Source organism: Heterodontus francisci, chromosome 46 (assembly GCF_036365525.1).
Source record: "Heterodontus francisci isolate sHetFra1 chromosome 46, sHetFra1.hap1, whole genome shotgun sequence".
Lineage (NCBI taxonomy): Eukaryota > Metazoa > Chordata > Chondrichthyes > Heterodontiformes > Heterodontidae > Heterodontus > Heterodontus francisci.
In genome coordinates, this window is record NC_090416.1 from 15,066,952 (window position 1) to 15,084,207 (window position 17,256).

General features: G+C 43.8%; 1 protein-coding gene and 1 long non-coding RNA gene across 3 annotated transcripts; both read right to left on the bottom strand.

The window, feature by feature from the left end:
- Positions 1-330: 330 nt before the first annotated feature.
- LOC137356984 (immunoglobulin kappa light chain-like) lies at positions 331-5,018 on the bottom strand. 2 transcript variants are annotated; one of them, XM_068022891.1, is made up of 6 exons: positions 4,907-5,018; positions 4,006-4,200; positions 3,453-3,758; positions 2,451-2,573; positions 2,247-2,305; positions 331-2,035 (listed from the first exon to the last, which is right to left on the bottom strand). In XM_068022891.1, the coding sequence occupies exons 1-6, from the start codon at positions 4,947-4,949 to the stop codon at positions 1,991-1,993; spliced, it is 771 nt and encodes a 256-aa protein (XP_067878992.1). In that variant the 5' UTR covers positions 4,950-5,018; the 3' UTR covers positions 331-1,990. The 2 variants fall into 2 exon arrangements, with proteins under 2 accessions (XP_067878992.1, XP_067878991.1); XM_068022890.1 differs by having other exon boundaries at positions 3,862-4,200.
- Positions 5,019-10,254: 5,236 nt separating this feature from the next.
- LOC137356786 (uncharacterized) lies at positions 10,255-13,623 on the bottom strand. The gene is made up of 4 exons (XR_010971109.1): positions 13,545-13,623; positions 11,742-12,031; positions 11,332-11,638; positions 10,255-10,619 (listed from the first exon to the last, which is right to left on the bottom strand). It is a non-coding gene; the product is annotated as an uncharacterized lncRNA (long non-coding RNA).
- Between the last annotated feature and the right edge of the window lie 3,633 nt (positions 13,624-17,256).

The following is a 17,256-nucleotide window of genomic DNA, read 5'->3' on the forward strand; positions in this document are numbered from 1 at the left end:
CGCTGAACTGCAATATCAAAGAGCAGATTTATTTAAACTAGTGTGCTTGAAGAGTAACTGTAACAGTCTTCACTCCCAGGACACAATCAGAGAAAGCTCGGCTTCACTAACACTGCAGCATCAACATTAATGCAGCTTAAATCCCGAGTCAGTGCCTGAAATCTCCTGTCAGTCCTTCTGCCTACTTTTAACCCACACACTTGCCTTCTGAATGTCTTTGCAAATTGCTTTGGGAGATATCCTGAGCGCATCCAGACTGAACTATTAAACAACTGAAATCACAAACCTATCATTAGTTTACAAATCTCTTTTATTGTAATTGTAACTCGGACACTGATACTTTGTAAAGATTGCTTGAATTATATCCAGCTCACATGCTGTATAAAGATTCACAATGTAATTAAAAATCACCAATCCAAGAAAGTGGAAACATATGAGACTGAACTGAAAATGCAGGCGATATATCATCGTCAGAATAGGGAACATTCAGAGGGAATTCACAGATTCCCGAGAGATTAGCGGGAGACAGCATGGTTTTGTTTATTAGTGACAGACAGCATGGTTTTGTGAAGGGGAGGTCGTGTTTTACGAATTTGATTGAGTTTTTTGAGGAAGTGACGAAGATGATTGATGAGGGAAGGGCGGTGGATGTTGTCTATATGTACTTTAGTAAGGCCTTTGACAAGGTCCCGCATGGCAGACTGGTGCAAAAGGTGAAGTCACACGGGATCAGAGGTGAGCTGGCAAGATGGATACAGAACTGGCTCGGTCACAGAAGACAGAGGGTAACAGTGGATGGGTGTTTTTCTGAATGGAGGGATGTGATGAGTGGTGTTCCGCAGGGATCAGTGCTGGGACCTTTGCTGTTTGTAGTATATATAAATGATTTGGAGGAAAATGTAGCTGGTCTGATTAGTAAGTTTGCGGATGACACAAAGGTTGGTGGAGTTGCGGATAATGATGAGGATTGTCAGAGGATACAGCAGGATATAGATCAGTTGGAGACTTGGGCGGAGAAATGGCAGATGGTGTTTAATCCGGATAAATGTGAGGTAATGCATTTTGGAAGGTCTAACGCAGGTGGGAGGTATGCAGTAAATGGCAGAACCCTTAGGAGTATTGACAGGCAGAGAGATCTGGGCGTACAGGTCCACAGGTCACTGAAAGTGGCAACGCAGGTGGATAAGGTAGTCAAGAAGGCATTCGGCATGCTTGCCTTCATCGGTCGGGGCATAGAGTATAAAAATTGGCAAGTCATGTGCAGCTGTACAGAACCTTAGTTAGGCCACACTTAGAATATTGCGTGCAATTCTGTTTGCCACACTACCAGAAGGACGTGGAGGCTTTGGAGAGGGTACAGAGGAGGTTTACCAGGATGTTGCCTGGTCTGGAGGGCATTAGCTATGAGGAGAGGTTGGAAAAACTCGGTTTGTTTTCACTGGAACGACGGAGGTGGAGGGGCGACATGATAGAGGTTTATAAAGTTATGAGCGGCATGGACAGAGTGGATAGTCAGAAGCTTTTTCCCAGGGTGGAAGAGTCAGTTACTAGGGGACATAGATTTAAGGTGCGAGGGGCAAAGTTTAGAGGGGATGTGCGAGGCAAGTTTTTTACACTGAGGGTGGTGAGTGCCTGGAACTTGCTGCAAGGGGAGGTGGTGGAAGCAGATACGATAGCGACGTTTAAGAGACATCTTGACAAATACATGAATAGGAAGGGAATAGAGGGATATGGGCCCCGGAAGTGCAGAAGGTGTTAGTTTAGGCAGGCATCAAGATCTGCGCAGGCTTGGAGGGCCGAATGGCCTGTTCCTGTGCTGTACTGTTCTTTGTTCTTTGTTCTTTGTTCTTTGTTGAGTGCAATCGGAAAAGTGCGCCAAAATTTGGCTGAAATTGCGCCTGTTAGACTGAAGGGCTCTCCGGCCAAACAGCGGAAACTTTCTGCAACACGTTTTATCCCGGAAGCAGGGTGTGAGCGCTTGCTTTTCCCATCAGAGTTTGGGATTCTCGTTGAACGCCAGGCGAGCGTAAAGTGTCTGTGAGAGAACACAGAAAACATTAACGTAACCCAGATCATCATCAGCAGACCAGGCCCCTCTAGTCTGTTGCCCCATTCAGTTAGATCATGGCTCATCTGTATCTTAACTCCATCTACCCGCCTTGGTCCTGTGACTCAATAACTATGAATTTTTAAATTTGGATTAAAAATCAGTGTAAGGTAATCGTAACAATTTCATTCATATTTACCTCCTTTTCTTGTACACGTGGTCTGGAATTCGGCAGTTCCTCATCACTGTTCATGTTGCCTGATAGAGAGAGAAACTTAAACTGACTCTCAATGTCCACATTTCACATTGAACCAGTCGCTAACGTGTTAAGAGCAAATAGCACAATAATAAATAGATGGATTGAGAGCGCCGCGGAGTTGCAGCGCCTCCCGACAATGGGTACCTGACTGCCGCTTCCTGCAGCTTCTTCCCGCAGTGAACACAACCATCCCGAGAAGGAGAAGCGCCGCCGCCGCCAAAGAACTCAAATAAATCGGTAAATCGCAGGAGGTGTGTAGCGGAGAGCCTGCAAAAAAAAACAGCTTTCTTTCAAGACGTTTGTTAAAAATAGTTTAACAAGTGAAGAAATTTGGCAAAACAAATGTGTAATTTCACACGCAAATCGGAAATTGGTTTTACATCTTCCACCATCCTTAAATGGAGCAGATATCTTATAGCAGAAAGTTTAACTGGGACAGAGATATATTGATCGATAGATGAATACATGGATAGACACGTGAATTGATACATAGATACGTAGATAGATAGATGGAGAGAGAGAGAGACGGATAGAGCAGGTATCGTACACCACTGTTTAACTGCGGCAGACAGATATTTTGCTGATGGTAGGCAGACAGTCAGACAGAAAGTTTAATAGATAATTCTTTAAATACATGCGGAGAGAAAGTGGCGGACTTCAAATATAATCGCATCTTCCTACTTTACGCTCTGACTAGTTAGACAGAGACTGACCTCCAGCCATGAAAGTATGGCCCAGCTGGACATTAGAACTTAAGAGATGGGAACGGGAGTAGGCCATTCGGCCCCTCGTGGTTGCTGCCCCATTCAATAAGATCATGGTTAATTTTCTGCCTCAACTCCATTATCCGGTCGCATCCCCACATTCCTTAATTCCCTTAGTGGCCAATAATCTATCAGTCTCTGCCATGAATATATTCAATGTCTGATCAACCACAGCTCTCTGGGATAGGGAGAACAGATAGACTTAAACATTCAGAAAGATAAACACTGAATATTGAGAGATAGGCGATAGGTCGATGATGAGATCATTCGGTATGGACACGTGGAAAGACAGAGGCTTACAATGTAGAATGCTTTACTGTTATATATTTCAGCCTTACATCATCATTAAATACATTAGTAAAGGGTCATTTTTAATAGTTACCTCTCTGAGATGAGACACTTTCACTGATAGGATTCTCTGTAGAGTTGATTTGAACAGTGCAAGTACAAACAACGCCGCTGCTCCAAGATTCCACCGGGACGCTGATGTGACTCCTGACACTGTATGTCCCGTCCTCGTCTATTGTCCCGGAATCTGTCTGTCCCTCGATCACCCGTCCGGAAACATTCCAGCGGATGGGAAAGGAATGGGGAGACAGACCTCTTACCAAACATATCAATGGGACCCTTTCTATGGAGGGAATTTCATCCGGGGGTGGAGTTAAGAGAAACACGGCCGGGGGACCCGCTAAAGTGGGGAGATATAACAGAACCAAGATTAACGGTTTTAAAAGACACATTTTAATCGACATGTAAATGTCCATCTGAATGAAATATTGCTGAAGATTTACCTGTAACCACCAGCTTGGAGCCATTTCCAAATATTTGGGCCATGCTCTGGGAATTGCGAGTTGCACAGTAATACATCCCAGAATCATTTCTCTGTACATTTGAAATCACCAGAGAATAATTACCCGATTTATCATCAATCTCACCGGAAAACCTTCCATCTGCCGGGAGGTATTGGCCCACTTTGTAAACGAGCTGCATGTCCCTCCATTGCTGCTGTCTGTACCAGAGGACAAGGCTAGCTACTAACCTCTCGGTGTGGCAATTCAGTTTAACAAGACTCCCCATAGGGACTGTTTGACTCAGCGGAGACTGCGACAAGACGGTCTGAGAGACAACAACTGAAGAGAAGACAAAACATATTCACGTCAGGTTATGGACCCCCGAACACAACCTTTGGCCAAGATAAATAAAAATCTAAAATTGCTTCGAAAAGCGCAACCAGAGCGCATGTCGGAAAATCGGGCGCCCTGTGCACTGTTAATATCCTGGGTACCTATGCACCCGCCGTGTTGGCTGCGCCGGTTTTACCCTCACTTTCCAGAGGCGCAGACCGAGTCCATTCACCGCCAAATCTAGTTTTCTCACTGGGGGGGAACATGGAAACTGTCGGAAGTTGAGATTTAAAGAGCCTCTTTCAAGGCTACATTTTCCAGCTATGATTTTCCTCATCTACCAGGAGGAAATTCAGTTTCGGATTAATTTCATTCATGGGTGTTAGTGATCCAATTCCATGTCGCTGCATTGCCATTGACTGGAGAACATGGTTTTCAAACTAACTGAATACATTCGTTTTTCTTATTCAAATTGTGCGCTATGTCAGCTTCTCGAATAATACAGGACAGAAAATCACAACACCTCGCTGTGTTAATAAAATATCCTCATCTCCCCCTCTGGTACTTTTAACTATTACCTTATATCTGTGTCCCTCTGGTTACCGACTCTCCTGCCAACGGAAACAGGTACATACTTACTCTATCCAAACCCTTCTTATTTACTCTATCCAAACCCTTCTCCACTCTATCAGAACATGTCAGGATATCTCACCCTGGATGAGATGGGACAAAGCGCAGGCACCGAGGAAGCTCATTGTCCGTGACCCCGACGGTGATCTCTTAATTACCGGTCAGTAACTCACTGACAAATCGCTCTTGTTCTATTGTTGCTGAAGGAGGTGTGAAGTGGAGAGCAGGTGGCGGAAATTGCCCTCTGTGTTTATTAATAAATACACAACTGGGCTGGTAAATAGTGTTGAGGTAGAGAACTCTCTGTGGGTTTCCTGTTTTGACAAGGTCGAGTGCTGACTCGCACACATACAGTATCTGTTTTACAAAAAGACTCACGTTTTTACTCATATTAGTTAGGCCACACTTGGAGTTACAGTTTACAGTTCTGGTGTCCACATTATAGAAAGGTTATAGAGGCACTGGGGAAGGTGCAATAAATATTCACCAGCATGATACCAGAACTGAGAGGTTTTGACTATCAGTAAAGGTGGAACAGGTTGTATTCTCCTCAAAATAGCATAAAATATACAGCACAGAAAACAGGTCATTCGGCCCATCTGATCCCTGCAGGGGTTGAAGCTCCAAACGAACCTCTGCCCACCCCTCTTCTTCTCACCCTATCAGCATATCTTTTTATTCCTTTCTCCCTCGTGTGTTTATCCAACTTCCCCTTATATGTATCTCTGCTATTCATCTTAACCACCCCCTGTGGTAGCGAGTTCCACATTCTCACCACTCTCTGGGGAAAGACGTTTCTCATGAACTTCCAATTCAATTTCTTAGTAACTATCGTATATTCGTGGCTCCTAGTTCTCACCTCGCCCACAATTGGAAACATATTCCCTACTGATAGACAATAGTGGATAGCATCTATTCAGACTTATCTATTACAGGGGTGAGCACAAACTTGAGGGACGGAGATTTCAGAACCAATGAAAATGGATTAAGCAAGCAAAACAGAAGCAGATAAGGCTCATGGACAGTGCAAGGAACAGACTTGAGGGAGGATCCTAGGAAGGACAGAGGGTCAGAGGGACCTTGGTGTACTTGCCCATAGATCACGGAAGGCAGCAGGACAGGAAGATATTGTGATTAGGAAGGCATATGGGATGCTTGCCTCGATTAGACGAGGCACAGAATATAAGAGCAGGGAAGTTATGATGGAGCTGTATAAAACGTTAGTTACGCCACAGTTGGAATACTGTGTACAGTTCTGGTCGCCACACTATCGGAAGGATGTGATTGCGCTGGAGAGGGGGCAGAGGAGACTCACGAGGATGTTGCCTGGGCTGGAGCATTTCAGCTATAAAGAGAGACTGCATAAGCTAGGGTTGTTTTCCTTCGAGCAGGAAAGGCTGAGGAGGGGTGTTGGGGGGGGCGGGGGTGGAGGGGTCCTGATTGAAGTATACAAAATCATGAGGGGCACAGAAGAAACTTTTGCCCTTAGCGGAGGTGTCAATAACCAGGGGTCATTGATTTAAAGTAAGGGGCAGAATGTTTTGAGGGGATTTAAGGAACAATTGTTTTCACCCAGAAGGTGTTGGAATCTGGAACACACTGCCTGAAGAGGTGGTAGGGGCAGGAAGCCTCACTACATTTAACCCTGTCAAACCCAGTTAAACCCCAACACCCATTGCAATTGTATATGTTTATATTTTCCACGTTCTTTTAAGATTAATTCTAAGACCACTCCTCAATTCTCTTCTAAATATTTATGGCATGTCACCCAGGATTTACAAGAAGTAACACTTGTTTCATTTTTTTTCCGTATGCAGTGTTAGCTTGAGAGAGAGAACGCAAGAGGGGGCCGGAATGAGCGACGATCAGGTAAGTTTGGATTGAAATATTGGTGTAGATTTTATATCAAAGGCGGAAAAGCTAAAGCATTAAACAAGTACATTTCCCACCATCAAAATATTATCAATAGTGCGGCTGTCTGTTGGTCCCACAAAAAAAGGCTAATGTGTCAGATGGGCAATAGAGGCCGGACACTGGTGGTAGATCGTTCGAGTCCATTGGCGTATTTAGGGCCATTGACGCATGGGGGATCATTGACGTAATGGGGGAACAATGACGTCATTGAGACCATTGGGGTCTTTGGGACTATTTGTGTTACAGGGAACATTGAAGTATGGAGGACCACTGGATCATTGGGTGCATTGGTGCAGTGGCGGATCATTGGCGCACTTTGCCCCTGTAATTAATTATGGATTATCCAGACTGGGATAATATTTCACTTCATATCTTAATCATTAATACACAGATGACAACTGACAAACAGAGGCGAGGTGGACACATCAGGATGTAATACAGGTAAGCTCAGTGAAACTGTTTGTATAATATACAGGAAGTTGATTTTTTAGGATAAGGTTCCACATGTCTCATGCTGGATATTTCACATGGTAAACAGACCAGGGCACAGTTTGGAGCATCCTCATTTGTATCAAAACCTACTCGTCCCTCCAATTAGAAACAGATCATATCCCACAGCCCTCTCCCCATCTGATAACAGAAAGGACTGATTAATGATTCCGGTGGAACACCTTCGTTTATGTTTCTATTTGAGATTGCCAGATTTCTGCTATTTTTTGTTTTGTTTCTCTCCAAAGTGAGAATGTCCGGCCACATTAGTTCAGACACTTTTTGTGTACACACATTGAGCAAACGATTCTCAAATTTTATAAAGAGGGCGGAGGAAACAGTTTCAACAGTAAATTCTAAAAGGGTATTGTCTAAATACGTGAAGAATAATACTATTGCAGGGCTATTGGAATAGAGCAAGCGGGACTGGGACCTATTGGATCGCCCTTTCTAAGAGCTGGCACAAGTATGATGAGCCGAATGTTCTCCCTCTGTGTTCTATCCATTCTATGATTCTAAGAAACACGATTGCAGAACGGGATAGTTTGACCTGTCTTCAACTATCTTTGAATGTTAATGTATAATGTAATTTCCAGTCTCAGGGCAGACCACTCGACGCCTCTCTGGAGTTTGCTGCATTGGAAAAGAGATCAAAACAGAAGGCGGGTCGCAGATGGGAAGCCGGATGGTTTCTATCTGGTGAACTATGGAGGAGACAGGATTTGCAAAAGAACCCAGAACCTTGCGGAAATAAGAATGAAGCTGAGGAAACTCCCATCAAATACCGAAACTGTTTCCGTGCACTGGCCAGTATTTACAAAGACTGTGCGGCTCTTCTTGTGAAATGTAAAAGAACGGGTTTGGAGTCTTGGTACGGTTATTTTACTGTGTTAGTGCAATTCAAGTGTGAAAAACATGAAGAAAAGAATCGGGGGTTTTCCTGTTTGAGTTTCTCTGAGACTTTTCTGCTGATCCTGTAGGTCCAGTCACTGACAGGATTTAGGTTTTTGTTTTGAAAACGCCTGCATGTAAATAAAATAAATTATTCTTCGACTCTTAAGGTGCACCAGAGTTTTCTATTGATCAATAATTAGCTTAAAATTAAATGTTATCTGGATAAAACTTTAATTCCTGTCGAACTGACAGGATCAGTCCAGGATTGAGTTGTTGTTAATGGCAAGTTTCTCTGACTGGGATGTGATAAACATATTCATTTGCAGAATAAGCACACAGCAGGAGAGAGGGCGGAGGCAGTGGCGTGGATTAGATTAGTAATTCAGAGGCCCAGGCTAACGGAATTTAAATTCGATTACTAAATCTGGAATTAAAAGCCTGGTCTCAGTGATGGTGACAATGAAAGCATTGTTAGTTGTTGTAGAAACCCCATCTGGTTCACTAATATCCTTGAAGGAAGGAAATCTGCAGTCCTGACCTGGCTTGAGCGACATGTGACTGCAGAGTGGTTGACTCTTAAATGACTTAGTTACAGAATCAAGGCGGGTAAATGGAGTAAAATGATTTAATTGAATGGAGAGCCACCGATAAGGGGCTGAATGGCCTGCTCCTGTTCCTATGTACTTGTTGCCAGTAGGATCAGCTGTTCAAAAAATTAATTAGAAAATTGAGGACTGATGTCGGGAGATTCATCCCACTAAATGGTCCTCTGGGTAGGGCGGAGTCATTTCACTGGCCTGAGGGGTGAGGAGGACAGAACCTTTCTGGGCGGATGAGCTATGTTGAGCAGAATGACCTTTTTCATTTGCATCATCTAACAAATCGCCTTTATTATATCTGTACAGAATGTATTTTGCATCAGAATAAGCCGATGTGAATTTGCGAATGTTTTCTATCTGCTCAGGATATGAATCACAAGAGGCTGCCGATTAGATCAGAGTTTAATAATCAACTCAGTTATCCAGTAATCAGCACACCAATGGTCTCAATCCCAGCTTTTTAATGTATGTGAAATTAAAGGTGGACCCAGAATATGTCACCCCATCTCAATGAACCACTGAATTTTACTCACACATTTGACTATTTTTTTTTAGAGATACAGCACTGAAACAGGCCCTTCGGCCCACCTAATCTGCGCCAACCAACAACCACCCATTTATACCAATCCCACATTAATTCCATATTCCCTACCACATCCCCACCATTCTCCTACCACTTACCTACACTAGAAGCAATTTACAATGGCCAAATTACCTATCAACCTTCAAGTCTTTGGCGGTGGGTGGAAATTAACACCCGGTGAAAACCCACGCGGTCACAGGGACAACTTGCAAACACCACACAGGCAGCACCCAGAACCGAACCCGCATCGCTGGAGCTTTGAGGCTGCGATGCTAACCACTGCGCCACTGTGCCGCCCTAAAGTTCAACAATTTTCAAATGTGAAGAGAGAACTGTGTTAACGTTTGTGACTTATTCACATCGTCAACAAACCATTTTCAGACACAGCCGATAGATTCTGTTTTCGGAAATATTAGATACTAACATTTATTTGGAAGTGTAATGGAAGGGACTAATTTTCAGGATTATCTGGAGGTCGCTAGGGCATGAGACTAAATTGCACAGCTCTTACAAAGAGCTGGCACATGGGTGACGGGCTGAAAGGCCTCCCTCTGTGCTGTATCTATGATTCCATGATTCTAATAGGAGATGAAACTCCCCACAATATTACTACCGAAATCACTGGACTGCAATCTCAAAGAGCAGGTTCATTTAAAATATTGTGTTTGAAGAGTAAATGTAACAGTCTTCACTCCCAGGACACAATCAGAGAAAGCTCGGCTTCACTAACACTGCAGCTTGAACATTAATGCAGCTTAAATCCCGAGTCAGTGTCTGAACTCTCCTGTCAGTCCTTCTGCCCACTTTTAACTCGCACACATTTGCTCTCTAAAGGTCTTTGTAAATTGGTCTGGGAGATATCCTGAGCGAATCTAGAATGAACCACTAAACAACTGGAATCACAAACCTATCATTCGTTTATAAATCTCTTTTATTATAATTGTAACTCGGACACTGATACATTGTAAAGATTGTTTGAATTATATCCCGCTCACATGCTGTATAAAGATGCACAATGCAATTAAAAATCACCAATCCAAGAAAGTGGAAACACGTAGAGACTGAAGTGAAACTGCAGGCGATATATCATCGTTAGAATAGCGGACATTCAGAGGGAATTCGCAGATTCCGTTTTGGGTGCAATCGGAGAAGTGCGCCAAAATTTGGCTGAAATTGCGCCTGTTAGGCTGAAAGACTCTCCGGCCAAACAGCGGAAACGTCCTGCAACACGTCATATCCCGGAAGCAGGGTGTGAGCGCTTCCTTTTGCCATCAGATAGTGGGATTCTCGTTAAACGCCAGGCGAGCGTAAAGTGGCTGTGAGAGAAAACAGAAACCATGAACGTAACCCACACCATCATCATAGAATCAGGAGGAGGCCATTCAGCCTCTGTTGCCCCATTCAATTAGATCATGGCTCATCTGTATCTTAACTCCATCTACCCGCTTTGGGACAGACTGAAATTTTGTGAATGGTAAGTAGGCAGACAGACAGATTAATAGATAATTATAGACAGACATGTGGAGAGAAAGTGGCGGACTGGAAATATAATCACATCATCCAACTTTACGCACTGACCAATCAGACATACACTGATCTCCAACCATGAAAGTATGGCCAGCTGGACATTAGAACTTAAGATATGGGAACAGGACTAGGCCATTCGGCCCTTCGAGGCTGCTGCCCCATTCAATAAGATCACAGTTAATCTTCTGCCTCAACTCCATTATCCCGTTGAATCCCCATATTCCTTAATTCCACTAGTGCACAATAATCTATCAATCTCTGCCATGAATATACTCAATGTCTGAGTAACCACATCTCTCTGGGGTGGTGAAGACAGATGGACTTAAGCACTCAGAAAGATAAACACTGAATATTGATAAATATGCGATAGGTCGATGATGAGATCATTATGTATGGACAAGTGGAAAGAGAGAGGCTTGTAATGTACAAAGTTTTTCTGTTGCAAAATCAGCCTCACATCAGCATTAAATACATTAGTAAAGGGTCACTGTTAATAGTTACCTCTCTGAGATGATAGATTTTCACTGATAAATTTCTCTGCAGAGTTGATTTGAACAGTGCAAGTACAGACAACGTCGCTGCTCCAAGTTTCCGCCGGCACGCTGATGTGACTCCTGATACTGTATGTCCCATCCCGGTCTATTGTCCCGGAATCGATCTGTCCCTCGGCAACCTGTCCGGAAACATTCCAGTGGATGGGAAAGGAATGGGGAGGCCGGCCTCTTACCAAACACATCAGTGGGACCATTTCCATGGAGGAAATTTCAGCCGGTCGGTGGGGTTAAGAGAGAAAAAGTCGGTGGATCCTCTGAAGTGGGGAAATAAAACGGCACCCGGATTAACAATTTTCAAAGACAAATTTTAATTGATATGTAAATGTCCAACTGAATGAAATAAGCGTGAAGATTTACCTGTATTGCGGGTTGCACAGTAATACATCCCAGAATCATTTCTCTGTACATTTGAAATCACCAGAGCACAATTACCCGAATTAACATCAACCTCGCCGGAAAACCTTCCATATGCAGGGTAGTGTTTGCGCACTCTGTAAACGAGCTGCATGTCCCTCCGGTGCTGCTGTCTGTACCACAAGACAGAGCTAACTCCAACCCTCTCGGTGTGGCAATTCAGTTTAACACGGCTTCCCACAGGGACTGTTTGAATCGGCAGAGACTGGGACAGACGGTCTGAGAGACAACAACTGAACAGAAGACAAAGCATTCTCACGTTAGATTGTGGACCCGCGAACACAACCTATGGCCAAGATAAATAAAAAATCTAAAATTGCCTGGAAAAGCGCATCTGTTCGTATGTCGGAAAATCGGGAAACCCGTGCACTATTTAAATCGTGGGTAAATATGCGCCCACCATATTGACTGCGCCTTTTTTACCCTCACTTTCGAAAGGCGCCGACCACTAAATCTGGGTTTCTCACTGGGGAGGAATATGGAAACTGTTGGATGTTATTTAAAGAGCCTGTTTTAAAGCAACATTTTCCAGCTTTGATTTTCCTCATCTACCAGGAGGAAGTTCATTTTCGGATTAATTTCATTCACAGATGTTAGTGATCCAATTCCATGTCGCTGTATTGACATTGACTGGAGAACATCGTTTTCAAAGTAGCTGAATAAATATGTCTGTTATATTAAAATTGCGTGCGTAATTACATCCCATCGAATCCCACAGAACAGAAGGAGGCCATTCGGCCCATCGTTCCTGTGCTGGTTCTGTGACGGAGTTTTCCAATTAGAGTCATAGAGTCAAACAGCATAGAAACAGGCCCTTTGGCCCACCGCATCCATGCCGACCATAATGCCTATCTATACTAATCCCACCTGCCTGCATTAATTTCATATCCCTCTATGTCTTGCTCATTCAGGTACCTGTCCAGATGCCTCTTAAATGTCACTACCGTTCCTTGCCTCCACCACCTCCTCAGGCAGCTTATTCCAGATACCCACTATTTTTTGTGTGAAACATTTACCCCTTTGATCCTCTTTAAACCTCCTCCCTCTCACCTTAAATCAATGCCCTCTAGTTTTAGTCATCCCTACCACGGGAAACAGACTCTGGCTATCTACCCTATCCATGCCTCTCATAATTTTATATACCTCTATCATGTCCCCTCTCAGCTTCCTTCGCTCCATGGAAAGCAGACCCAGCCTATCCAATCTCTCTTTATAACTCAGGCTCTCCAAAGCAGGCAACATCCGTGTGAATCTTTTCTGCACCCTGTCTCGCTTAATCACATCTTTCCTGTAGTGCGGCGACCAGAACAGCACACAGTGCTCCAAATGCGGCCAAACAAAGTTATGTACAATTAGTCCCCACTCTCCATGCTCTTCCCCTATAGACTTGCAAACGTTTCCTCTCCAAGTATTTCTCCAATTCCCCTTTTGAAATTTCCGATTGAATCTGCTTCCATCGCCTTTTCAGGCGCGCATTCCAGTTCACAACAACTCACTGCGTAAAACAAATTCTCCTCATCTCCCCCTCTGGCTCATTTACCAATTATCTTAAATCTGTGTCCCTCTGGTTATCGATCCTCCTGCCACTGGAAACAGTTGCTCCTTATTTCCTCAATCCAAACCCTTCTCCACTCTATCAGAACATGTCAGAATATTTCACCCTGGATGAGATGGGACAAAGCATAGATTCCGAGGAAGCTCATTGTCCGTGACCCAGACCGTGATATCTGAGCTACCCGCCAGTACCTCACTGAGAAATCGCTCTCGTTAGATCGGTGCTGAAGGAGGTGTGAAATGAAGAGCGGGTGGCAGAACTTGTCCCCTGTGTTTATTAATAAATGAGCGACTGAGCTGGTAAATGGTGTTGAGGCAGAGAGCTCTCTGTGGGTTTCCTGTTTTGACAAGGTCGAGTGCTGACACGCACACTTACAGTATCTGTTTTACAAAAAGATTCACGTTTTTACTCATATTAGTTAAGCCACACTTGGAGTTACAGTTTACAGTTCTGGTGTCCACATTATAGAAATGTTATAGAAATACTGGGGAAGATGCAATAAAGATTCACAAGGATGATACCAGAACTGAGAGGTTTTGACTATAAGGAAAGGTGGAACAGGTTGTATTCTCCAGAAAATGGCATAAAAAATACAGCACAGAAAACAGGTCATTCGGCCCATCTGATCCATGCAGGTGTTTAAGCTCCAAACGAGCCTCCGCCCACCCCTCTTCTTCTCACCCTATCAGCATATCCTTTTATTCCTTTCTCCCTCGTATGTTTATACAGCTTCCCCTTAAATGCATCTCTGCTATTCACCTTAACTGCTCACTGTGGTAGCGAGTTTCACATTCTCACCACTCTCTGGTTAAAGAAGGCTCTCATGAATTTCCAATTCAATTTCTTTGCAACTATCTTATATTAGTGGCCCCTAGTTCTCATCTCGCCACAAGTGGAAACATATTCCCTGCTGATAGACAATAGTGGATAGCATCTATTCAGGCTTATCTTCTACAGGGGTGAGCACAAACTTGAGGGATGGAGAATTCAGATTTCAGAAGTAGATATGGTCGTTAGGAAGGCATATGAGATACTTACCTCTATTAGACGAGGCACAGAATATAAGAGCAGGGAAGTTATAAACGCTAGTTAGGCCACAGCTGCAGTACTGTGTACAGTTCTGGTCGCCACACTATAGGAAGGATGTGATTGCACTGGAGAGGATGCAGAGCAGATTCACCAGGATGTTGCCTGGGCTGGTGCATTTTAGCAATGATAGGCTCGGGTTGTTTTCCTTCGAGCAGGAAAGGCTGATGAGGGGTAGGGGGGAGGAACTGATTGAGGTATACAAAATCATGAGGGGCACAGATGGGGGAGATAAGAAGAAACTTTTTCCCTTCGCGGAGGTGTCAATAACCACGGGTCATAGATTTAAGGTAAGGGGCAGAAGGTTTAGAGGGGATTTGAGTAACAGTTGTTTTCACCTAGAAGGTGGTTCGAATCTGGAACAGACTGCCTGAATATGTGGCAGAGGCAGGAAGCCTCACTACATTTAAGAAGTATCTGCATGAACACTTGAAACGCCATAGCATACAAAGCTACGGGGTAAAGGCTGGATAATGGGATTAGAATGGATAGGAGCTTGTTGGCCGGCAGAGTCACGATGGGCCGAAGGGCCTGTTTCTGTGCTGTATAACCCTATGGCTCTAACTAGAACTGACTGGATTTTGGTAAAGTAAGACTACTAACATTAATGAGAGCAAATGAATTATTTCACTGTATACATTTCTGCTTTAATTATAATTGGTTTACTTGTAACCACTAAACAGGAATCCAACAGTTCAAGGGACTGTAATAAACCAAGTTCAACTTCGAGCTGTATATAATGCCCATTCTTTAATTTCCTCAGCGATTCAAGGACTCAGCTGTTCACACAAATAAATCTTGATAAATAAAAGTAACTAACAGAATACCTCACTGCCAAATCTAGTCCACAGCTTTAGTACTGCGCACTGTTCCGGTCACCATATTAGAGGAAAGACGTGATTGCACTGGAAAGGGTGTAGAGGAGATTTGTGATGATATTGCCAGGACTGGAGAATTTTAGCAATGACGGAAGATTGGTTAGGCTGGGTTATTTTTCTTGGAACAGAGGAGGCTGAGGTGTATAAACCTATAAGCCTAGACAGAGTAAATAGGGACGACCTATTTAAAATAGCAGAGGGGTCAAAAACCAGGGAACATGGATTTAAAATAATTGATGGAAGGATCAGAGGGGAGATCAGGAAACGTTGTTTCACCCAGAGTGAGATAGAGACCCGGAACGCACTGTGTGAAGGGTGGTAGAGGCCGAAAATCGCACCTCATATAAAAAGTACTTGATTGCTATTGGTTTGCCATTGTTATCAGAACTTTTGTGTTGATAATTGTCAATAGTGGAGCTGGCAGCTGAGACAGGAAATGTGAATTTCGATCGAGCGTGTTGCTGTTTGGCGCCCTCATGTGTTGAACGTGAGGTAGCACAATCCTAAAAGCTCAATTTGCCCTGGACTTGATTCCCTCCAGTGAGTGGCTTTTCAGTGATTTGCAGATCGGACTATTTCTGAAAGAGTCTGAGAGCAGTGTCACGGTGAGTCAACCCCGCTAATACAAAAGGACAAGTGGGTTATTGCTCAGATGAAATCTAACACCATCGAAACAGGGAAGCCGTGCAGTTCATTGCAGGGTTCCAGAACATTAGCCATTTTGGTAGGCACGGGAGCAGGCCATTCAGCTCCTCGAGCCTGTTCCCACATTCAATTAGATCTTGCCCGGTCTGTGATCGAATACCAGTGACTCGCCGTGCTTCATTATCCCTTCATCCCTTTACCCAATAAAAATCTATTTATCTCAGTTGAGACAATTAAAATTGACTCCCCAGTCTCAACAACTTTATGACGCAGAGAGTTCCGATTTCCATTACCCTTTGTGAAGAAGTGTTTCCAGAGATCACCCACGAACGACGTGGCTCTAATTTTAATGATATGCACCTTGGTCTGGACTCCCCCTATAAATTCTTTTAAGCACCTGAAGCACTTCAAATAGACCACTCATCAATACTGAACCAGGAGTCTCTCAAGTCTGTGGAGTGGGACGGAGGCACAGCTGCCCCTGTTTAGCACTCCGGGGTGCACTCACCACAAGTAGGCAGAGCTCCACGTCAGACAGGAAGTGGAAACCAGGTTCAGTTCTGCATACCGTGCCTGCAGAATCTGGGAGCAGATGTAAGAGGAAGGACAATATTTGAAGGAAGCTGCCAAGGTGAGACTATGCTCACACATAAGCCTAATTCCAAATAAGGCTCAGGCAATGAGACTGAGATCATTAGCAGTTTACTGGTACATCATCGACAAAGCTTTTGCAAACATGGCCTATATAGATACAAAGTCAACTTACATCGGGGTACCAAGAAGTGACCATACCATACACGCTCTGCTAAGAATCTCTTTGCACATAGCACTAATAAGGGTTTCACAGAACCTCGGGCATTCCCACATTTATAGCTGATACAGAAATGCCTACAGTAAAATAATTCATAATTTCACATTAATTTTCAGCTCTTCCTTTTCTAACATCCAGTTAATTCAAGTGTCAAGACTGTTTCTTGCACAGTGCTTCAGCCTTATCTTGTGTTTGACATTCTTTAACTTTCGTTGACTCTGAATTCTCCATCCATTAAATGGATCCTATCCACTTTTGTCCAACATTACTCAGTACTTTCCCGTCATATGACTGGCATGAGAACTGTGCATGTACTCTTTACAGGAATCCACACATTAATTTTAACACATCTGGATCAGGATTGCAAGCCAGTCCGGGTTGCTCGGTGACCTTTTCCACACTAAATTTCCCCCCACACAAGCTCTCACACACATTCAGTGTTTCTTGCTTCCAGTTCATATCCCGCCTCCTCCCTGTGTTTCG